Raw genomic sequence first — 23491 nt, forward strand, 5'->3', positions numbered from 1 at the left:
TGTCTTCCACCACGCTGTGGAGAATAATACCCACTCGCATAATAAAGTTGAATTTATATTTAAACCTCCCTCAGTTGATATTACAACATCCAAGGCCGTCACACTCCTACACAGCGTGTCACTCGCTTCCATCTCATTCAGTTAAAATAGGCTAATGTTCATATTAAGAGACTTTGGTATGCTATTAGGTCAGTAGGTTTGAGTTGGTTATAAATGTTAGGTTGAAAAAAATGCATTGGGAATGAAAATGGTGCTAATCTTGGACTTCATTTCCCAGGAGCCCGATGGCCAGGAAGCCTCTGAAGATCAGGACACCTCCCCTCCAGAGGACACCTCCCTCTACCCACACTCATCTCCTGGGACGACCACACAGTTTCAGCAGGTACATAGACACTATACTGTAGAGGCAGCATTATCCTGTGACTGTTTACTATCCCTGTAAACGGAGGCTTCTAAACGAATGAAGGACCGACATGCTGGTCATGACAGACATTTTGTCAGAAGTTCCATCGCACATCAGTAGTTTCACTAAAAACCTGGTTTTGTTTTCTCATTCCCCCGCAGAACAACCCCCCTCACGGACAGCTATACACAGGCCCCGCTGCCCAGCTCATGAACAACCCCCAGCGCCCTGGCCCTGCCCCTTCTACCCCAGGCCCTGACCCCGGCCCCGGCCCAAGAGCACAAGAAAACTGGGAGAGCACTGAGGAGGTCCCCTCCACCTCCACGGCCCCTACCTCACCTAAGGAATAACACCAGCACTCCCCCCTGCTGTACCTCCAGCCTCCTGCTCTCTTTCCTCTCCCTTCCAGGTGACCGACCAAGCTCCTGATCGGGACTCTCTCTCTCTCTTTGGGGTCTCCAGGGCAGGGCCAGGCTTCACAGCTCCTCTCCAGGCCCCCTCGAGTCTCATGCTACTGTGCTGCCTGCCTGGGGGGGTGCTCTCCCCTGGGTTCTGCATACTGGAACCTGGGGGCTGTGGACTGCAGAGGGGATAGTGTTGTAATGAACATAGAATATCCAGGCCTGACGATGCTTGTCAACATGACAAAAAGGTGTACATAGTGTGTTTATGTTTTGACTGTTAAATTGAACCCCCCCCCCCCCAACAGCGTAACTTTGTCAGATTTGCTGTTGGGAGAGATCTTGCGAGAAACAAAAATGGATGACATAAGAAAAAAATAACAAAAAAAAGCTCATTTTTGTTTCATCACCCTCACCGCTCAGCAGTGATATTTGGTCTGCCATCGGACGGTTACCGGTCATTTACCTTTAGGAGGACACATTATTAGTAAGCTCCTTGGCAACCTCGTGACCCATGCCAAATCAACTGACGAGCTGGGGTGGGTTTTAGTGAGATGTGGAATGGTTGGGTGAACTTTTACGGTGTTTTGGTTGATGTGAAAAAATGGTGATGCAACATTGTTCTGGAACTCGTTGCCTTTTTTTTGTTGGGGTAATTCAAATCCTTTTGGAAGCTCTAGTTAATATGCTGTAACGTTTAGCATGGCTTCTCACCAGAATAGTGTAGCTCAAGGGAAGATATGTGATAACATCTGTCCTTAATCCACAGCTACAGAGGACAATTCCTTTTGGCTTTTTTCTCTCATCTTCCCCTTGTACATTGAGGGTGGTATTTTGACCCAATGCAAAAAGTGGTTTTTCAATTGCACATTATTATAATCCAACTAAACATTTGCCAGTCCATTTTTGAGAGAGAAACACCATGTATGAAACCTGATTTGTCTCTGTCTCTCTTCGGTAGAGAATAGTCTTAGACAAACACCTGACCTCTTCCATGGAGCTCACCAGGCTGGTCCACTATGGACCAGCCTGGGAAGGTCACTGATCCTGGGCCGCAGCGGCTGGTTAGTCGTGTTGCAACATGGGCTAAGTAATTCTTTAGGATTTAAAACTATTTAATTGCTAACTTGAATGTGTGTATTTTGGGGATTTGTCTAAAATACCAAATATTCTGCCCACCATAATACTTTGCTCTTATTTTATAGAATTTATTTTGTATTTCACACAAAGAATAGAATTTGATTTATGAACATTTGTCCTTGTCTTATTTTTAAAGGTATTGACTGTACAGAGTTCGGCACCCTGTTTTTTGCCGACTTTTGTTTTGGCCATGGTGTGATGTTGAATTCTGGAGCTACAGTCGCAATGTGAACTGAACTTTCACTGAGGTTTTTTGTGCACAGAAATATAAAAGCATTGTGCCCTAAGCAAATAAACATGGAATATTGTATTCATGTAACCGACTTGGTAAAAATGTCTATGTACATTTACTTTCTGGATTATCTCATGAAGGCTACTGCTTGCAATAGACTTGGTCTGTAAATGTGCCCATACTTGTGGATAGCTCTAAGTCAAATGATCATCCTGATTCCATGCTTTGCAGTAGGTCACTAGTATGGGAATCACAGAACTGAAATATATTCTGGCCATACAATACTGAATAACCATGTATTTAACCTTTAACTAGGCACATCAGTATTTGTAAATGAGTCAGGAACCAGCCAAAGTGTTCAGGTGATGAGGCCCCATTTTAGATTTGACATTGTGGTGCAACACTGAAATATGCAGTGTTTGATTAGTCTGCTCCAACCCAATTTCACCAGTTAGCGAGTCCTCTAGGTTCCAACTTCACTGGACCACTAACCTAACAAATGGAGTCAACACAGGTTAGCTTCCTTGGAACATATTTTATTATCAAGACAGCTAGTTCTCCTTCTCCGAGACGGTCTTTGTTCCACGCAGTCTGCCTGTACGACGGGCAGCAATGAGACCGACCTTGCGACCAGCAGGTGCGTCCCTCCTGATAGTTGAGGGTTTTCCAATATGCTGGTGGTTACCACCACCGAAGGGATGCTCAACAGGCTAGAGGGGGGAAAAGGGGAAAAAAGTCAGCCAAGCTGTTCTAAGAATGAATTCTATGCCCCCAACATGAAAAATGTAACCAACAGCATTTATAGTAGTTGGGGCTTAGCCATGGTAAATCACAAGCCTCAGCTTTTTACCAAACCAGGTGTGGCAATTGCCGCTTTAAGTTAACATCTGTGCATTAGGTTTGCTTATTTAGTATCTAGCTATGTGGTGAGAATCCCCTCCTGGATCAAGAGCATGGCTGTTTGTTTTGTACATGCAGTTAAACTGTCCTGCAAATAGTTTGTCACGACTATAAAATGTTGGCAATCCGCTCCTTAGCATTGGATTTTACATGTACTTGTTAACATTGCTAACCTTCAGATTTCAGTGCCGGTATTACCAAATATCGGTTTGACAACCTGGATACCGCCCAAGCCTAGTAGGGCCATCTACAAACCTGAGGTACATCAGGTGCAGAGAATGACACCATCTCTGGAAAACAACTGCTTGAAGTAGAACTTCCAAATCTAACCTTAAAGTTTTACATGAACCTACCCAAAATAAACTAATATGCAGAAGAGATGTCCACTTACGTTCATGGCCACACCACGGACACGTGGCCATGAGTTCCTCTTGGCCTTGTACTTGTGGTAGGCACGACCGGCCTTCAGGATGGGCTTGTCAATACGTCCACCTCCAGCAACCACACCTGTTGACGAGAGAACCATTACTCCGGTGAACAGTAGCACAGGATTACCTAACCAGCCAATATGTTCTGAAAGCAACCATGTCACATGGTAGGACCCATATTCTGAATGGCAGTAAACGCTTTTTAGTTTTCCTGTTCTCAATGCAGCAGATTCCCTCTAATCAAGACAAGGGGGTTAATTTTACAAACATTTGTAAATTAGACCCTTATGAGAAAGTGGCAGTGTCCCCATATCTGTACTTGCATTTCTAAAAAGGCATTTTGGGTAGCGAACAGTTTTACATTATGAAAATTAAGTATGCTTTAAATGCCAGGATGTCCTACTCATTCCAGCTTTTCTTCTAGTAGAATTCACTGACGCATAGAATCATCTTCTGAGACCGACACGTTTGACAACAGCTGACAGGACTTGATAACGAAATTAAGTAGAATGAGCCTAGTATGCTGAAATGCATCCACCTCACCATTAATTAGGAAAAACTCAAACCTTCAGCTAACCAACATATACACAAAGCAAAACATCTCATGTTCTTACCAACAACGGCTCTGTTTGCGGAGGCGATGACCTTCTTGGAGCCAGAGGGCAGCTTGACCCTGGACTTCTTGGTCTCTGGGTTGTGGGAGATGACCGTGGCGTAGTTCCCAGACGCCCTGGCCAGCTTGCCCCTGTCACCAGGCTTCTCCTCCAGACAGCAGATGATGGTTCCCTCAGGCATGGTGCCCACGGGCAAGACATTACCAATGTTCAGCTGAGCTGAGAGATAATTGTTATTAATCCTTGAGTGTAAGCTAGCATATGGAATTGTTTTCAGATATTCATACAAACATTTAGCAATTCAATTTTAGGACAACGTTTTTTTTATACAAATGATTTGTTTAAACATTCAATTTGGCCTTACTGCAATTAACCTATAGAAGCACATTGAATTAATAGATCCATACATTAAAGAAGAAAAAAAAATCAAAAGAAAGTTTGTTTTATCTTTCCTATAGAGCTAAGATCAGGAAATTATTTTAGGCACTAAACTACTTTTCTAAACTGGTACCAGACTACCTTCAGACACGATGTGACAGTCCTAGAGCATAACAACATATATTTGTGAGATTAACTTTAGAGGGGTCACAATGTGTAGCCTAAACCATTTGGACGCTACAGACAATAGTTGGCAAATCGGTAGTACCGACTTCAGACAGGTCCCGTGACGCTTGTGGGAGTCGTAGAGGCCAAACCGTTAAGACGCTACAAATGTTTTCAAGATCTCATGGTCTGACAAACACTGCTGTAGCACTGCCATCTTCCACTGCAGATGCAAAATGCCGCATGCGGTTGATTGAGATGCAGCCCATCCAAAAAAAGATGGATTTTGATCTGATTTTTTTTAAATGCCAATCAGATTTCTGCGGGGGCTAGGACGTTGACGTTAGGGGGTTAAGGTGTCCAAGGGCATGACATGACTTATGTTCAGCTGACCAGGGTATTGTTATTAAGGTAACAAGGTATTCTAGATAGTTCAAAACATATCCTAGATGAGGCGTCAACTGCTGTGTTTGACACACACTAAGCATACTACAGGTAATCAACCCCATGTCCAGTTCCATTCCTCACCTTTCTTGCCACAGTAGATGAACTGTCCGGTGTGGATGCCCTCTGCAGCAATAAACAGCTCCGTCCTCTTCTTGAATCGGTAGGGGTCACGGAAAGCTACCTTGGCCAGGGGAGCACCACGGCCTGGGTCGTGGATGATATCCTGAGGGAGACAACGGTCAAGTCAGGTCCAAAGCAGATAGTTTTAAACAAAACTTCTTAAAACAATGCATGGCAAACTCAACTTGGGACGTTGTAGAAAACTATATTTCAGCATCATGAAAAATGTATATTTTCAGAGCATTACCTTCACAATTCCCTTGATGTAACCATGACGTTCAGCAAAGTCAATGTGTCTGAGTTTAGCGGCACCTTTTCTGTGCTTCACGTGGGCTTTGAACACAGAGCCAGCACCTTTCCTCTGTCCCCTGATAACACGGCCCATTGTGACTGGAAACAAAATGAGAATTCAGTTACAGCCAGGATCAAAGTATACCTAATTCAACAGTTCAAGAGACACTTGACAACATTACATCAACTCTTAGTCACATGCACCAAATACAACAGGTGTAGACCTTTGTGAAACGCTTACTTACAAGCCCCTAACCAACAATGCAGTTTAAAAAAAATACAAATAATTAATAAAATATCAAAGTAATTAAAGAACAGTAGTAAATTAACAATAGCGAGACTATATACTGGGGGTACCGGTATAGTCGATGTGCGGGGGCCGGTTAGTTGAGGTAATATGTACATGTAGGTGGAGTTAGTGACTATGCATAGATAATAACAGTATCAGCGGTGTAAAAGGTGGAGGGCTACGTTCATGAATGCATGTGTAACGTTGAGTACACACAATTTCGCTACATATACCTGCCATTGGCAGCTGACGTTTAGTTATATACCCGTTACTTAGCTAGCTGCCTAACCAACCATGATATCAAGTAAGAATCCTTCTCTGCAAGAAGGGGGAATTGTTAACTTATAAATGACTGTTAATGGACAATACTTGCATGTGGTTGTAAAGTTGTCAGTCAACTAACGTTAGCTAGCCGACGCTAGCTAGCTAACGTTACCCATTAATGTTCAGTGTCGACTCACTACATTATGCAACTAGAAACTAAACATGAAAATAAATACTGGGTAAAAAATACAAAAATATATACAGCAATGGCTGTAGATGGCTCGTGGATAATAAATACGGAACGTCTGAACAAATAACAGAACCAGAAAACCGGGCAACCGGCAGCGAGTGATTACTGCTTCATCAAGAGGAAGGAGCCCATGTCACTGCGCACCCATATACACACCACAATCATCTTAAGATGTAAAACGCATTAAAAATCTAATTTTGTCGCTTTAATGATACAACGACTATAGTTAACAGTGTCTATTATACGTTTTCAAAGGTTTTTTTCGAGTGGATGATAGTATATTATACAAGATTTAACTCGGATTCAGTGAAGAGAATAAAATCAACATTCTCCTACCTAAACCCCGATGACGGAAAGAGGAAGTGTAAGGTTGAGCTAGACGATTTCTTCCGGTGAGATAGACCATGGGTCTGATGGGAACTGTAGGCACGTGATTTTTTTCTGCTGTAAATCTGATTGTTCAGCAGATGACAGCAAATCGTTAGCAGACATCTATTTGTGTTTTATAAAGCTTCCCTACACACACTGTCTTGTACAACTAACCCTGTGAGGAGACAAAATTCAGTCCCTTTCAAAATCCTATTTTCCCTATAACCCTAACTTTAACCCCAAAACCCCTCCACACACACAGTGGTCACACAGAGCAGGGTGCATCCAGGGATGTCAAGTTCAGGGATGTCTCACTCACTATGATGCCTTATAGTGTGTCTAGCATTGTGTTCCCTTGCTCAGACGTTGCTGACCCATGCCAGATCTTACAACACCTGGATAGGTACTTGACGTATCAGCTAACCACATCATGTGTCATAGCAATCTGGTGCCTGTGTAACGGATGTGAAATGGCTAGCTAGTTAGCGGGTACGTGCTAGTAGCGTTTCAATCAGTTACGTCACTTGCTCTGAAACCTATTAGTAGTGTTGCCCCTTGCTCTGCAAGGGCCGTGGCCTTTGTGGAGCGATGGGTAACGATGCTTCGTGGGCGACCGTTGTTGATGTGTGCAGAGGGTCCCTGGTTCGCGCCCGTGTCGGGGCGAGGGGACGGTTAAAAGTTATACTGTTATATTGATGCTGTTGACCCGGATCACTGGTTGCTGCGGAAAAGGAGGAGGTTGAAAGGGGGTGAGTGTAACGGATGTGAAATGGCTAGCTAGTTAGCGGGTACGCGCTAGTAGCGTTTCAATCAGTTACGTCACTTGCTCTGAAACCTATTAGTAGTGTTGCCCCTTGCTCTGCAAGGGCCGCGGCTTTTGTGGAGCGATGGGTAACGACGCTTCGTGGGTGACTGTTGTTGATGTGTGCAGAGGGTCCCTGGTTCGCGCCCGTGTCGGGGCGAGGGGACGGTTTAAAGTTGTACTGTTACACCTGACTGCAGAGTCGATGGCGTGGCACGCAACCATTGGTTGATGCATACAACAACTGAGCAAAGGTACACGGTCAATAATTCCTTCTTCCCAACTCCCGCTACTTCCCTTCCTCCCTGTGGCTTGCTATTACATAAATCTTCCACAGCCAAGCTCTGCCATATAACCAATCACCTCTGATTCACCTGATCTCTCCCATATATGCTCCACCTTGGCCAAACGACTGGGATTGTGGCCTACTGGGCAGGCTCACTGGCAGAGCTGTGTCTCAGTACCGTAAATGGCTTCCTTGATCCTTTCCTTATCTCCTTTCCTTTATCACTGAGCTAGATAGAGGGGAGGTAGGAACTGGAAGGAACAGGGGAGAAGCAAAGAGAGATAGCAAGGAAGAGGCAGAGAGAGAGAGGTCTGCAGAACGCATTTGACCATGTAAGCTACATAGCCTCTTGCCTTTTTTCCTCCTCTCCTTATCTGTACTGATCTGACAGGGTACTATGTGGGAACCTACTAAAGGTACGATTAAACCTGTCAAACACTTACAGATCAGTGTTGAATTGCAGATGAAGGATACAAGGAAAGGAGCCCTTTCAGATTATTGATTGAGTTCACTGAGGTATCGTATATGATTGAGATACAGCCAAAGTGGCAAAAGGTCTTGCTTCCTTTCCTTATTTCCTATCTTAATAAATGTTTACTACCTTACATTTTTTGCAATTATATTATTTACTTAACTACGATACGCACTTCACCTGAGCAAAAAGCAGATAAGGTAGACTTATATTTCCACGCAAAAGGTTGCGGGTTGGCGGGACTGGCTGACGTCACTTCCAGAAACCGGAATGCTTATGAATGCTACTCTCAGATGCTGAATAGCCCACGTTTTGCAAGCATGGAGAGGCGAGAGATAGCCAGACTAGTAAATTGAGCTAAGGAACAGAAGTTGGGTATTGGAGAAAGGCCATCAGTGTGTATTGTGCAAACAATACAGCGGATGACTCAGAAACCTGACGAAAGTGAGGGTGCAGATGTGGTAAAGACCTCAGAGTCCGAGCCTCACCCCAATGGTCATGCAAAGTACAATTCTGGCCCAGTGGGAGTGGAGAAAGTGGAGCCCTGCCTTTTGGCTGACCCATATGTAGTCTCATTGTTAAATTGGTGAATGTAGATCGAAGTGGACTTGTGATTATTTTCTGAGATTCCCAGATGTGGGAAGTGTACAGAAGGGCATGGGACAAAGGTGGAAAAACCTGTGTGTGTCAATTGTGGGGGTATCCATGTTGCCCGGTGCGAGAGAGACAGGTTGAGGTTGTCAGAGTAAAATAGAAGGTGTTGTATGCTAAGGCAGTGAAGAGAGTAGAGGATGATGGGTAGAGGGTGAGTAGTAGGCCTAGGCCAATACAGAGTGATACGAATTTGTGTTTCAGCAGGGTTGGCTTCTTAGCATTCATTGCCATGGTTATCAACTGTTCCACAGAAATGGAAAGTAAATCACAGAAAATAGATGTTGTGGTGGCAGCTGCAGAGATGTACTTGGGTGTCCAAAGTTTTTTCAGAAGAGTTACAAGGTGTGTTGAATGAAAGCGTCCCGGGCCGTCAGCCTGGTGTAGGGTTAGTTAGGTTGATATAGTGGTATGGTGTAGGGTTACTTTGTCACACCCTGGTCTGTTTCACCTGTCCTTGTTATTGTCTCCACCCCCTCCAGGTGTAGATTGTTTTCCCCAGTGTATTTATCCCTGTGTTTCCTGTCTCTCTGTGCCAGTTCGTCTTGTATGTTTCCAAGTCAACCAGTGGTTTTTCCCGTTCTCCTGCCTTTGCTATTCTCCTTTTTCAAGTCCTCCCGGTTTTGACCTGTTTCTGGACTCTGTACCTGCCTGCCTAACTCACTCTGTACCTCCTGGACTCTGAACAGGTTTTGACCTTTTGCCTGTCCACGACCATTCTCTTGCCTATTCCTTTTTGGATTATTTAACATCTTAAACTCCAACCATCTGCCTCTTGTGTCTGCATCTGGGTCTCGCCTTGTGTCATGATATAGTTAAGTTAATATAGTGGTATTGTGTAGGGTTAGTTAGGTTAATATAGTGGTATTGTGTAGGGTTAGTTAGGTTAATATAGTTGTATCATGTAGGGTTAGTTGGTGGTATGTAATAGTGGTGTGGTGTTTGGTCAGTTTGTGGTATGTAATAGTGGTATGGTGTAGGATTAGTTAGGTTAATATAGTGATATGGTGTAAGGTTAGTTAGGTTAATATTGTCACGAACCAGCTCGAAGTTCGTAACAAAAGTGAGACGATGTGGAGACAAGGAATAACAAAATGTATTTATTAAATAAAGAAAACTAAATATAATTAATGGTGTGTGTAATCAGTAGTGTAAGTGAGTGTTTGCATGCATAAATGTGATAATGCGGGGTTGTTACGCACGCCTCTGAGAAGAGGGAACGCAACACCCTGCTACAACTCAACTCCCCGTGAAGTGAAAGAGGTATGGACTGTAGGTGCGAGTAAGGATGACAAAAGTCAGAATTTACCATTTACTAGGATTTATTTCCTTAAACGGTAATATGGGGAAAAGGGGCTGGACGGAACCAAAGCAAAGAAAGTAAATATCAAAGCTTCCCCCTCTCCTATCTAACCTGCCTACCCACTACTTACCTATCTTAGCACCACCTGGTGCCCTAACCAAAATACAGGGGGTGGTCCGCCCAGGTCTTACCTAGTGTGCCTAGACAGTGAATATACTACGGGTATATGTATGCCCGCGGGCCTCTTGCCTAAGCACTCCCAAAGTGCCTTCCCCTTCCCCCCTGAGAACAAATGAAACAGAATAATTATTAACAATTTCACAAACACTTTACAACAAAACTGAGTAAACTAACTCAGGCCACTAAAGAAACTTTGACAAAGCAACAAACACATTACATACCACACTTTCTGTTAAACAACCAACACTATATCATAATCTAATTCTCCAGCAAGGAGATCTCTCTCTCTCTCTCTCTCTCTCTCTCTCTCTCTCTCTCTCTCTCTCTCTCTCTCTCTCTCTCTCTCTCTCTCTCTCTCTCTCTCTCTCTCTCTCTCTCTCTCTCTCTCTCTCTCTCTCTCTCTCTCTCTCTCTCTCTCTCTCTCTCTCTCTCTCTCTCTCTCTCTCTCTCTCTCTCTCTCTCTCTCTCTCTCTCTCTCTCTCTCTCTCTCTCTCTCTCTCTCTCTCTCTCTCTCTCTCTCTCTCTCTCTCTCTCTCTCTCTCTCTCTCTCTCTCTCTCTCTCCAAAATATTCAATCTTCTCTCCTCCTGAACAGAACACTGGCTTTTATATAGCTTCAGGAGTCTAATTGGATACAGCTGCATCTTGACGAGGGGGCGGGGTCAGCTCTCTAATCATCCATTAGCCATTGAGTCGACCAATCAGCTGGTTGGGGAGGCTTCCAGGAAGCCATCTCCTGAAACACACACACTCAAATACAACACAGAAACTGGGGAACGTAACAGGGGTGTTGAAAGGTGCCAAAGCAAACAAACAATAGGCCACAAAAATGCCACAACCAAAATCTATCAATGTCTGCCTGGAGAGAGTCTACTCATTTCGTGTGTCCCATTTCGTTCACGACCCTCCTGGCTCCGCCCACCGACATCCTATTAAGGAAAACAAGAGCAAAGAGAAAGAATCCGGCAGACAGAGTGGGAGGGTCGTCACAATATAGTGGTATGGTGTAGGGTTATTTGGTGGTATGTAATAGTGGTGGGGTGTAGTGTTAGTTGGTGGTGTGTAATAGTGCTGTAGGGTTATTTGGTGGTATGTAATAGTGGTATGGTATAAGGTCAGTTGGTGGTATGTAATAGTGTTATGGTGTAAGGTCAGTTGGTGGTATGTAATAGTGGTATGGTATAAGGTCAGTTGGTGGTATGTAATAGTGGTATGGTGTAGGGTCAGTTGGTGGTATGTAATAGTGGTATGGTGTAGGGTAAGTTAGGTTTATATAGTGGTAGGGTTAGTTGGTGGTATGTAACAGTGGTATGGTGTAGGGTTAGTTGGTGGTATGTAATAGTGGTATGGTGTATGGTTAGTTGGTGGTATGTAATAGTGGTATGGTGTAGTGTTAGTTGGTGGTATGAAATAGTGGTATAGTGTAGGGCTTGTTGGTGGTACGTAGTAGTGGTATGGTGTAGGGTTAACTGGTGGTGCAAACTCTTTGGTGCAGGGTTAGTTGGTGGTATGTAATAGTGGTGGGGTGTAGGGTAAGTTAGGTTAATATAGAGGTAGTGTTAGTTGCTGGTATGTAATACTGGTATGGTGTAAGGTTAGTTGGTGGTATGTAATAGTGATGTGGTGTAGGGTTAGTTGGTGGTATGTAATAGTGGTATGGTGTAGTGTTAGTTGGTGGTATGTAATAGTGGTGTAAGGTTTGTTGGTGGTATGTAATAGTGGTATGGTGTAGGGTTAGTTGGTGGTATGTAATAGTGGTATGGTGTAGGGTTTGTTGGTGGTATGTAATAGTGGTATGGTGTAAGGTTAGTTGGTGGTATGTAATAGTAGTATGGTGTAGGGTTTGTTGGTGGTATGTAATAGTAGTATGGTGTAGGGTTAGTTGGTGGTATGTAATAGTGGTATGGTGTAGGGTTAGTTGGTGGTATGAAATAGTAGTATGGTGTAGGGTTAGTTGGTGGTATGTAATAGTGGTATGGTGTAGGGTTAGTTGGTGGTATGTAATAGTGGTATGGTGTAGTGTTAGTTGGTGGTATGTAATATTGGTGTGGTGTAGTGTTATTTGGTGGTATGTAATATTGGTATGGTGTAGTGTTAGTTGGTGGTGTGTAATAGTGGTATGGTGTAGGGTTTGTTGGTGGTATGTAATAGTGATATGGTGTAGGGTTAGTTGGTGGTATGTAATAGTGGTATGGTGTAGTGTTAGTTGGTGGTATGTAATAGTGGTATGGTGTAGGGTTTGTTGGTGGTATGTAATAGTGGTATGGTGTAGGGTTAGTTGGTTGTATGTAATAGTGGTATGGTGTAGTGTTAGTTGGTGGTATGTAATATTGGTGTGGTGTAGTGTTAGTTGGTGGTGTGTAATAGTGGTGTAAGGTTAGTTGGTGGTATGTAATAGTGGTATGGTGTAGGGTTTGTTGGTGGTATGTAATAGTGGTATGGTGTAGGGTTAGTTGGTGGTGTGTAATAGTGGTATGGTGTAGGGTTAGTTGGTGGTATGTAATAGTGGTATGGTGTAGGGTTAGTTGGTGGTGTGTAATAGTGGTATGGTGTAAGGTTTGTTGGTGGTACATAGTAGTGGTATGGTGTAGGGTTAGTTGGTGGTATGTAATAGTGGTATGGTGTAGGGTTTGTTGGTGGTACATAGTAGTGGTATGGTGTAGGGTTAGTTGGTGGTGTGTAATAGTGGTGTAGGGTTAGTTGGTGGTGTGTAATAGTGGTATGGTGTAAGGTTAGTTGGTGGTATGTAACAGTAGTATGGTGTAGGGTTAGTTGGTGGTATGTAATAGTAGTGGTATGGTGTAGGGTTAGTTGGTGGTACATAGTAGTGGTGTGGTGTAGGGTTAGTTGGTGGTGTGTAATAGTGGTATGGTGTAGGGTTAGTTGGTGGTATGTAATATTGGTGTGGTGTAGTGTTAGTTGGTGGTGTGTAATAGTGGTGTAAGGTTAGTTGGTGGTATGTAATAGTGGTATGGTGTAGTGTTAGTTGGTGGTATGTAATATTGGTGTGGTGTAGTGTTAGTTGGTGGTGTGTAATAGTGGTGTAGGGTTAGTTGGTGGTATGTAATAGTGGTATGGTGTAGGGTTTGTTGGTGGTATGTAATAGTGGTATGGTGTAGGGTTAGTTGGTGGTGTGTAATAGTGGTATGGTGTAGGGTTAGTTGGTGGTATGTAATAGTGGTGTGGTGTAGGGTTTGTTGGTGGTATGTAATAGTGGTATGGTGTAGGGTTAGTTGGTGGTACATAGTAGTGGTATGGTGTAGGGTTAGTTGGTGGTGTGTAATAGTGGTATGGTGTAATAGTGGTGTAAGGTTTGTTGGTGGTATGTAATAGTGTTATGGTGTAGGGTTTGTTGGTGGTATGTAATAGTGGTATGGTGTAGGGTTAGTTGGTGGTGTGTAATAGTGGTATGGTGTAGGGTTAGTTGGTGGTACATTGTAGTGGTATGGTGTAGGGTTTGTTGGTGGTACATAGTAGTGGTATGGTGTAGGGTTAGTTGGTGGTGTGTAATAGTGGTGTAGGGTTAGTTGGTGGTATGTAATAGTGGTATGGTGTAAGGTTAGTTGGTGGTATGTAACAGTGGTATGGTGTAGGGTTAGTTGGTGGTATGTAATAGTGGTATGGGGTAGGGTTAGTTGGTGGTATGTAATAGTGGTATGGTGTAAGGTTAGTTGGTGGTATGTAACAGTGGTCTGGTGTAGGGTTAGTTGGTGGTATGTAATACTGGTATGGGGTAGGGTTAGTTGGTGGTATGTAATAGTAGTATGGTCAGTTGGTGGTATGTAATAGTAGTATGGTGTAGGGTTAGTTGGTGGTATGTAATAGTGGTATGGTGTAGTGTTATTTGGTGGTATGTAATATTGGTGTGGTGTAGGGTTAGTTGGTGGTATGTAATAGTGGTATGGTGTAAGGTTAGTTGGTGGTATGTAACAGTGGTATGGTGTAGGGTTAGTTGGTGGTATGTAATAGTGGTATGGGGTAGGGTTAGTTGGTGGTATGTAATAGTAGTATGGTCAGTTGGTGGTATGTAATAGTAGTATGGTGTAGGGTTAGTTGGTGGTATGTAATAGTGGTATGGGGTAGTGTTAGTTGGTGGTATGTAATAGTAGTATGGTCAGTTGGTGGTATGTAATAGTAGTATGGTGTAGGGTTAGTTGGTGGTATGTAATAGTGGTATGGGGTAGTGTTAGTTGGTGGTATGTAATAGTAGTATGGTGTAGGGTTAGTTGGTGGTATGTAATAGTAGTATGGTGTAAGGTTAGTTGGTGGTATGTAACAGTGGTATGGTGTAGGGTTAGTTGGTGGTATGTAATAGTGGTATGGGGTAGGGTTAGTTGGTGGTATGTAATAGTAGTATGGTCAGTTGGTGGTATGTAATAGTAGTATGGTGTAGGGTTAGTTGGTGGTATGTAATAGTGGTATGGGGTAGTGTTAGTTGGTGGTATGTAATAGTAGTATGGTTAGTTGGTGGTATGTAATAGTGGTATGGTGTAGGGTTAGTTGGTGGTATGTAATAGTAGTATGGTGTAGGGTTTGTTGGTGGTACATAGTAGTGGTGTGGTGTAGGGTTAGTTGGTGGTATGTAATGGTGGTATGGTGTAGGGTTAGTTGGTGGTATGTAATAGTGGTGTACGGTTAGTTGGTGGTATGTAATAGTGGTATGGTGTAGGGTTAGTTGGTGGTATGTAATGGTGGTATGGTGTAGGGTTTGTTGGTGGTACATAGTAGTGGTGTGGTGTAAGGTTAGTTGGTGGTATGTAATAGTGGTATGGTGTAGGTTTAGTTGGTGGTACATTGTAGTGGTATGGTGTAGGGTTTGTTGGTGGTACATAGTAGTGGTATGGTGTAGGGTTAGTTGGTGGTGTGTAATAGTGGTGTAAGGTTAGTTGGTGGTATGTAATAGTGGTATGGTGTAGGGTTAGTTGGTGGTGTGTAATAGTGGTGTAAGGTCAGTTGGTGGTATGTAATAGTGGTGTGGTGTAGGGTTTGTTGGTGGTATGTAATACTGGTATGGGGTAGGGTTAGTTGGTGGTATGTAATAGTAGTATGGTCAGTTGGTGGTATGTAATAGTAGTATGGTGTAGGGTTAGTTGGTGGTATGTAATAGTGGTATGGTGTAGTGTTAGTTGGTGGTATGTAATATTGGTGTGGTGTAGGGTTAGTTGGTGGTATGTAATAGTGGTATGGTGTAAGGTTAGTTGGTGGTATGTAACAGTGGTATGGTGTAGGGTTAGTTGGTGGTATGTAATAGTGGTATGGGGTAGGGTTAGTTGGTGGTATGTAATAGTAGTATGGTCAGTTGGTGGTATGTAATAGTAGTATGGTGTAGGGTTAGTTGGTGGTATGTTATAGTGGTATGGGGTAGTGTTAGTTGGTGGTATGTAATAGTAGTATGGTGTAGGGTTAGTTGGTGGTATGTAATAGTAGTATGGTGTAAGGTTAGTTGGTGGTATGTAACAGTGGTATGGTGTAGGGTTAGTTGGTGGTATGTAATAGTGGTATGGGGTAGGGTTAGTTGGTGGTATGTAATAGTAGTATGGTCAGTTGGTGGTATGTAATAGTAGTATGGTGTAGGGTTAGTTGGTGGTATGTAATAGTGGTATGGGGTAGTGTTAGTTGGTGGTATGTAATAGTAGTATGGTTAGTTGGTGGTATGTAATAGTGGTATGGTGTAGGGTTAGTTGGTGGTATGTAATAGTAGTATGGTGTAGGGTTTGTTGGTGGTACATAGTAGTGGTGTGGTGTAGGGTTAGTTGGTGGTACATAGTAGTGGTATGGTGTAGGGTTAGTTGGTGGTATGTAATGGTGGTATGTTGTAGGGTTAGTTGGTGGTATGTAATAGTGGTGTACGGTTAGTTGGTGGTATGTAATAGTGGTATGGTGTAGGGTTAGTTGGTGGTATGTAATGGTGGTATGGTGTAGGGTTTGTTGGTGGTACATAGTAGTGGTGTGGTGTAAGGTTAGTTGGTGGTATGTAATAGTGGTATGGTGTAGGTTTAGTTGGTGGTACATTGTAGTGGTATGGTGTAGGGTTTGTTGGTGGTACATAGTAGTGGTATGGTGTAGGGTTAGTTGGTGGTGTGTAATAGTGGTGTAAGGTTAGTTGGTGATATGTAATAGTGGTATGGTGTAGGGTTAGTTGGTGGTGTGTAATAGTGGTGTAAGGTCAGTTGGTGGTATGTAATAGTGGTGTGGTGTAGGGTTTGTTGGTGGTATGTAATAGTGGTATGGTGTAGGGTTTGTTGGTGGTACATAGTAGTGGTATGGTGTAGGGTTAGTTGGTGGTGTGTAATAGTGGTGTAAGGTTAGTTGGTGGTATGTAATAGTGGTATGGTGTAGGGTTAGTTGGTGGTATGTAATAGTGGTATGGTGTTTGGTCAGTTGGTGGTATGTAATAGTGGTGTGGTGTAAGGTTAGTTGGTGGTATGTAATAGTGGTATGGTGTAGGGTTTGTTGGTGGTATGTAATAGTGGTGTGGTGTAGGGTTAGTTGGTGGTATGTAATAGTGGTATGGTGTAGGGTTTGTTGGTGGTATGTATTAGTGGTGTGGTGTAGGGTTAGTTGGTGGTATGTAATAGTGGTATGGTGTAGGGTTTGTTGGTGGTACATAGTAGTGGTATGGTGTAGGGTTAGCTGGTGGTGCAAACTGTTTTCCCTTTCCCTCTTGCTTTTTATTTTTGCATCACAAAATGTAACATGATCGACCACACACTCCCGCACAGTAGCTGGCGGCATGCACAAACAAAATGTGCGAACGCCATGATACCACGGAAGAAGAAGGCTACAGGTTAGGGTGGCCGGGACCGAAAAGGGTGTTGCGACGTGGGTTGATTGGAGCTCTGGTGTCAATCATTGATAAACAAACAATAACATTTTACTCACTGTGGCGACGGTTCGGTGCGGCTGTGCTGTGACTTGGTCAGAGGTGGTAGGAGATATTGATGGACAAGAAAGTGATGCAAGTATGGAGCATAGTGATACAAATAAAGGGGGGAGTAAGAAAGCGGGAGAGAAAGGGAGTAGGGGTTTGAAGGGGAGCGAGAGGTCTATGGAGGCAGAGAGGACGCAGAAAAGGAAGTTTGAGAAGAGCAACATAGTTTCCAACACCAGTGGCAGTTTGGAGGTAGATAGTACAGAGGAAGGGCAAGATAAGTGGCAAGGGGAGGAGGAGCAAAAAGTGATTCTGAAGTTAAGGGAGGAAGGGGGAGTTGGGGCGATGTGTCCGATAAGTTTGTCACACTGTGATAAAAGAGTTGATTGGGGGCCTTCCGGGTGCCACAGCGGTCAAAGGCACTGCATCGCAGTACTAGAGGCATCACTACAGACCTGGATTCAATCCCAGGCTGTATCACAACCGGCCGTGATCGGGGTCCCATAGGGCGGCGCACAATTGGCCCAGCGTCGTCCGGGTTAGGGGAGGGTTTGGCCGGGGGGGCTTTACTTGGCTGACCTCGGTAGTCAGTTGAACAGGGTTTCCTCCGACACATTGTTGCGGCTGGCTTCCAGGTTAAGCAGGTCATGTTTGGTCGGGTCATGTTTCGGAGGACTCATTACTCAAACTTCGCCTCCCGACCCCTTTGGGTAATTGTAGTGATGAGACAAGATTGAAATTGGGGAGAAAAAGGGGGGAAATGGCGCAGAGGGAATAAGATCTCAGAGTGGAGCAAATAGGGTGGTGTAAGGTGATGTGGAGCAGCTGGACTGATCAAACAGGGAAGCAGAGGATTAAAGGGGTGATAACAGGAGTGGTGTGGAGCAGCTGGACTGATCAAACAGGGAAGCAGAGGATTAAAGGGGTGATAACAGGAGTGGTGTGGAGCAGCTGGACTGATCAAACAGGGAAGCAGAGGATTAAAGGGGTGATAACAGGAGTGGTGTGGAGCAGCTGGACTGATCAAACAGGGAAGCAGAGGATTAAAGGGGTGATAACAGGGGTGGTGTGGAGCAGCTGGACTGATCAAGCAGGGAAGCAGAGGATTAAAGGGGTGATAACAGGAGTGCCTGTGAGTGTTAGTATTAAAGAGTTAAGTAACAATTTGAGAGGAGGCGTTCTGGTGAATGTTCAAAGATTGCTAGCAACAAGGGGTGGAGTTAGGGGTGGAGTTAGGGTAGATAGCTGTCTATTCTGTTACACTTCAAGGACAGGGTACTGCCAAATAAAGTAACCATAGGATATACAGTGCATTCAGAAATTATTCAGACCTCTTCACTTTTTCCATATTGTGTTATGTTACAACCTTATTCTAAAATGGATTAAATAAATAAAAATCCTCATCAATCTACACACAATACCCCATAATGGCAAAGTGAAAACATAGTTTTGGAATTTTTGCAAACAAAAAAAGATTGGGGTCAAAATCATTGTTTTCAAAAACTTTCAAAACCCCTCCTTTTTAGGATAACAGCACAGAGCCTTTTTGTAAAATATTTTATTTTACATAAGTATTCAGACCCTTTGCTATGACACTAGAAATTGAGGTCAGGTGCATCCTGTTTCCATTGATCATCCTTGAGATGTTTCTACAACTCGATTGGAGTCCACCTGTGGTAAATTCAATTGATTGGACATGATTTGGAAAGGCACACCTGTCTATATAAGGTCCCACAGTTGACAGTGCACGTCAGAGCAAAAACTAAGCCATGAGGTCGAAGGAATTGTCCATAGAACTCTGAGACAGGATGGTGTTGAAGCACATATCTGGGGAAGGGTACCAAAAAATGTCTGCACCATTGAATGTCCCCATGAACACAGTGGCCTCCATCATTCTTAAATGGAAGAAGTTTGGAACCACCAAGACTTTTCCAAGAGTTGGCCGCCCGGCCAAACTGAATAATCGGGGGAGAAGGTCAGGGAGGTGACCAAGAACCCGATGGTCACTCTGACAATGCTCCAGAGTTCCTCTGTGGAGATGGGAGAACCTTCCAGAAATACAACCATCTCTGCAGCACTCCACCAATCAGGCCTTTATGGCAGTGGCCGGACGGAAGCCACTCCTCAGTAAAAGGCACATGACAGTCCATTTTGAGTTTTCCAAAAGGCACCTAAAGGACTCACAGACCATGAAAAATAAGATTTTCTGGTCTGATGAAACCAAGATTAAACTATTTGGCCTGAATGCCAAGTGTCACGTCTGGAGGAAACCTGGCACGTATTGTGTTTAGATTGATGAGGGAAAAAAACAATTTAATCAATTTCAGAATAAGGCTGTAATGTAAGAAAATGTGGAAAAAGTCAAGGTCTGAATACTTTCCGAAAGCACTGTATAAGTTATTATGTGAGGGCTTACTGTATGTACCGAAGACTTTAAAATGTGTGAGAGAAATTCAGTATTTACCTGATTTGTTTGCTATTAATAGTTAACAATAAATACTTAACAAATAGTAAGACATTTCTGTTCTACAAATGCTGGGTTTTTGCAATGGGGTGGTGTTAGTGGAATTAAATAATTCCTCTAATGTACTCATTAATTAAAATCAATCTGTCTATTTATAAGAATTTGTAAGATACTTATTAACATAAAATAGACAGGATACAGTCTTATTAAAATTAGATAATAGTATTTATTCTCAGAACATGTAACGGTTGTCCTCCTCCTCTTCAGACGAAGAGGAGGAGTAGGAATTTGACCAAAACGCAGCGTTGTGATACGACATGAATATTTATTAAACAAGACGAAAACTAAACATACTTGAGAATATACAAAATAATAAACGAAGTCAAACAGACCCGAACAAACGAACTTACATAACACGAAGAACGCATGAACTGGTACAGACGACACAAACGAACGAACAAACGAAACAGTCCCGTGTGGTGCACAGACACAGACACGGAAGACAATCACCCACAAACAAACAGTGTGAACAGCCAACCTTTATATGGTTCTCAATCAGAGGAAACGTCAAACACCTGTCCCTGATTGAGAACCATATAAGGCTAATTACAAGTGACCTAAACATAGAAACACAAAACATAGAATGCCCACCCCAACTCACGCCCTGACCAACTAAACACATACAAAAATAACAGAAAACAGGTCAGGAACGTGACAGAACACGCTACCATTTGACCATAAACAACAGTTTATATACAAGATATGACGTCATAGGTTACAGAATAAATCTCCTCCTCCTGACCAATATAAAACAGGTTCAAAAGTTCATTCCAATTTCCCAGCGCACACACATGACACACAATATAATCTATTCTCCTGAAGGCTCACTATAATTTATTACCACTTTAGCAGACAACTCAAGATAATGGAAGACCTAAAAAGTTACTCACTGCCTTATCTAAACATCTCAGGGCTAAGTTGGGTCAGTTCAACCATAGTTTAACGACCCTTTTTGCTTACTTTATAACCCACAGCACAAATCTCTTTTCACTAGGCGTGCAGAGTTCAATTAGTTATAGTTTTATCTAAATCTAGAAATTGTTTTAGTTATTATTAACAAAATTCCTAACAGATGGTTTCCACTCTAGCTCCCTGCAGCTAATCTGGGCGTATGGTCAATTACATGGGTTTTACTAGCGTTAGTTTAGGAGTAGAACAATCCATCATTGTTACTAATCATTCTTGCATCTGAGAAACTAAGCCAGGTTGGGGGTTAAAACAACACCAGGTGCAGATAACCACAAGATGAATCCGAGGTGGCTTATGATGCACCCCCGATCTGCATGGGAGGGGTGGAACCAGCCATGACTAAGCATCTTTAGTGTCTGCTATGTAAGAACCAGGATTCCTCTGTAAGGTGAGGCTCTCGGTCCAACACTCAGGAGTGTTGGGTCGATCAGCCTCATTATTGCAGAGCACTCACTCCATTCACTTGTGTGTGTGTGGTGTGACCTGCTCTTCATTAATACGTTTTGAATAAGGTAATATCCTGATTGGTGATTGACCTTGTCTCTCATTATTGATTAGAATTGCCATGACAGATGTTATACCTGCCATGTGGCAACAGCCTGTAAGGAGAAAAAGAGGTGTGCCAGGTATGTAGGGCAGCATGAGTATGGGAGGTGTGAGTATGGTGGACAACCAACGTGCTGCAGTTGTGGGGGGGCTCATAGTGTGGCATATGGTGGGTGTGAGGCAATGAAGCAGGCAGTGGGAGTGGAGAGAAGGGTGTCATATGAGGCAGTGAGGGTGGTCCAGGTCCAGGGAAATACAGGTTTCAAGAGATACAGGGGAGTACGGATGGATGGAAATTACCAGGTGATGGAAAATCTGAAAGAAATGAATGATCTGGTGTGCCTGAATGATGGCCGAGGGACCAGGATTGATGTAGCCACAGAGAAAGAGGACCTCACTCTGGACCTCACTCTGGTATCTAGTGCGATGGCAGGAATCTGTGAGTGGGAGGTATGGGGGGAGTCGACAGTAGGGAGTGTTCATTACCCCATAGTATGGACAGTAGGCCAGAAGGAGAAGGAGGTGTTAGTGGATGGACTAATCAGGTGGGTGTTTGGAAGGGCAAAGTTGGATCAGTTTCAGGAGCTGAGTGAGCAGGTGATGGCTCAGGTGGATATGAGAGGGGATGTGGATAGTATGAATAACTGGGTTAGAACAGCTTAAGTGGGGGCAGCTACTGAGGCAATACCTAAGAGTTCAGGGCTGAGGAGGAAAGCAGTCCCATGGTGGATAGAGGAGTGTGGGGCAATGGTGAGGAGTAGGAACAAGAAATTTAAAGTACTGAAAAGGATGCTTAACTTCCAACATCTCATTCAGTATAAGCAGACTCAGGCCCTGGTGAGGAGAACTATCCGTTAGGCAAAGAGGTCATGTTGCCGTCGGTTCTGTGATACCATTGGAAGGGCGACACCTGTCGGAGAAGTGTGGGGGATGACTAAGAGGATGAGTGGTGTCAGAAGGGAGTGGGATTATCCAGTGTTGACAAGTGGGGAGGATGTGGCAGTAAAAGATGAGGAGAAGGAAGAGATGATGGCCAAAGCATTTCTCCAAGTACATAGCTCAGCAAATTTGGCAGAGGAGGGGCAGATGGGGAGAGAGAGCATGAAAGAGGAGCATCCTGGAGTATTGGATAGGAGGGAGGACGTAAAGTATGTGTTGAATGCACCATTTACCATGGCAGAGATGAAAATGGCAATAAGTAAGGCTGGGATAACTTCACGTGGGAAATATGAGGTGTGCTTTGTTATGTTGGCCCATCTTAGTGATGAGGCACTGGATAAGGTATTGGTGTTGTACAGCAGAGTGTGGGAGGAGGGTAAACTACCAGGCAGCTGGAAGGAGGCAGTAGCGATACCAATCAGGAAGCCAGGGAAGTACCCAACGAGGCCAACAAGCTATCGGCCAATGGCTTTAACATCACATGTATGTAAGATTATGGAATGTATGATTACGGGGAGGCTAACTTAGTTCCTGTAGAGCAGAGGTCTAGTATCGCCACATCAGAGTGGGTTCAGGAAGGGTAGGGGAACTATGGACCCAGTGCTTTGCTCAGAAGCAGAGGTCAGGAAGGCTCAGGTGAACAAGGAGTCTGTTGTAGCTGTCTTTTTTTATGTGGAGAAGGCGTATGATATGATGTGGAAGGAGGAGTTGTTAATCAAGCTTGATATTATGGGGGTAGGAAGAAGAACATACAACTGGATAAAGGATTTCCTGTTAGGAAGGTCTATCCAGGTGAGGGTGGGGAAGTCTCTATCAGGCAGCTACCTGGTGGATAACGGTACACCGCATGGGAGCGTATTTAGTCCTCTGTTGTTCTCAATCGTGATCAATGATGATTACTTTCAGGTACGGACGGATATTGGGAGGTCGTAATTTGCAGATGATGGGGCCTTATGGAAGAGCGGAAGAAACGTGCCATACATAGACAGGAAGGTACAGGAAGCAATTGATGAGCTAGAGCAGTGGGCATTAATGTGAGGATTCAGGTTCTTTATAGAGAAAACTCAGACAGTGTTCTTTACCAAAAAGAAGGTGGGAGATGAGGTATGCTTGAGGTTATATGGGAGAAACTTGGAGAGGGTGGGGGCCTTCAGGTTCCTTGGGGTATACTTTGACACTAGACTGACCTGGGCAGAACACATTGAGAGAGTGGTGGGAAAGTGTAAGAAGGTGCTAAATGTGATGCGCTGTCTGACAG

General features: G+C 43.7%; 2 protein-coding genes across 2 annotated transcripts in view; one reads left to right on the top strand and one right to left on the bottom strand.

Moving 5' to 3' along the window:
- LOC120058514 (probable ubiquitin carboxyl-terminal hydrolase FAF-X) overlaps nt 1-2267 on the top strand; it is a 75559-nt gene extending 73292 nt beyond the window's left edge. The window contains exons 48-49 of the mRNA XM_039007227.1: nt 278-382; nt 565-2267. Of these exons, the coding sequence (XP_038863155.1) occupies nt 278-382; nt 565-753 (294 nt within the window). The 3' untranslated portion in view covers nt 754-2267. The remainder of the gene's footprint in view (nt 1-277; nt 383-564) is intronic.
- Nucleotides 2268-2691: 424 nt separating this feature from the next.
- On the bottom strand, nt 2692-5656 carry LOC120058515 (60S ribosomal protein L8). Its single transcript, XM_039007228.1, has 5 exons — nt 5476-5656; nt 5190-5331; nt 4119-4337; nt 3468-3583; nt 2692-2886 (listed from the first exon to the last, which is right to left on the bottom strand). The coding sequence occupies exons 1-5, from the start codon at nt 5611-5613 to the stop codon at nt 2728-2730; spliced, it is 774 nt and encodes a 257-aa protein (XP_038863156.1). The 5' UTR covers nt 5614-5656; the 3' UTR covers nt 2692-2727.
- Nucleotides 5657-23491: the final 17835 nt, after the last annotated feature.

Source organism: Salvelinus namaycush, chromosome 13 (genome assembly GCF_016432855.1).
Source record: "Salvelinus namaycush isolate Seneca chromosome 13, SaNama_1.0, whole genome shotgun sequence".
In the NCBI taxonomy this organism is placed as follows: Eukaryota; Metazoa; Chordata; class Actinopteri; order Salmoniformes; family Salmonidae; genus Salvelinus; species Salvelinus namaycush.

Excerpts from the sequence above, each read along its gene's own strand:
- LOC120058515 (XM_039007228.1), bottom strand. The coding sequence starts at position 5,613 with ATGGGCCGTGTTATCAGGGGACAGAGGAAAGGTGCTGGCTCTGTGTTC. Across the intron at positions 5,332-5,475 it reads ACATCAAGGGAATTGTGAAG|GATATCATCCACGACCCAGG; the intron begins GTAATGCTCTGA and ends TGTCTCCCTCAG. Across the intron at positions 2,887-3,467 it reads TCCGTGGTGTGGCCATGAAC|CCTGTTGAGCATCCCTTCGG; the intron begins GTAAGTGGACAT and ends TCCCCCCTCTAG.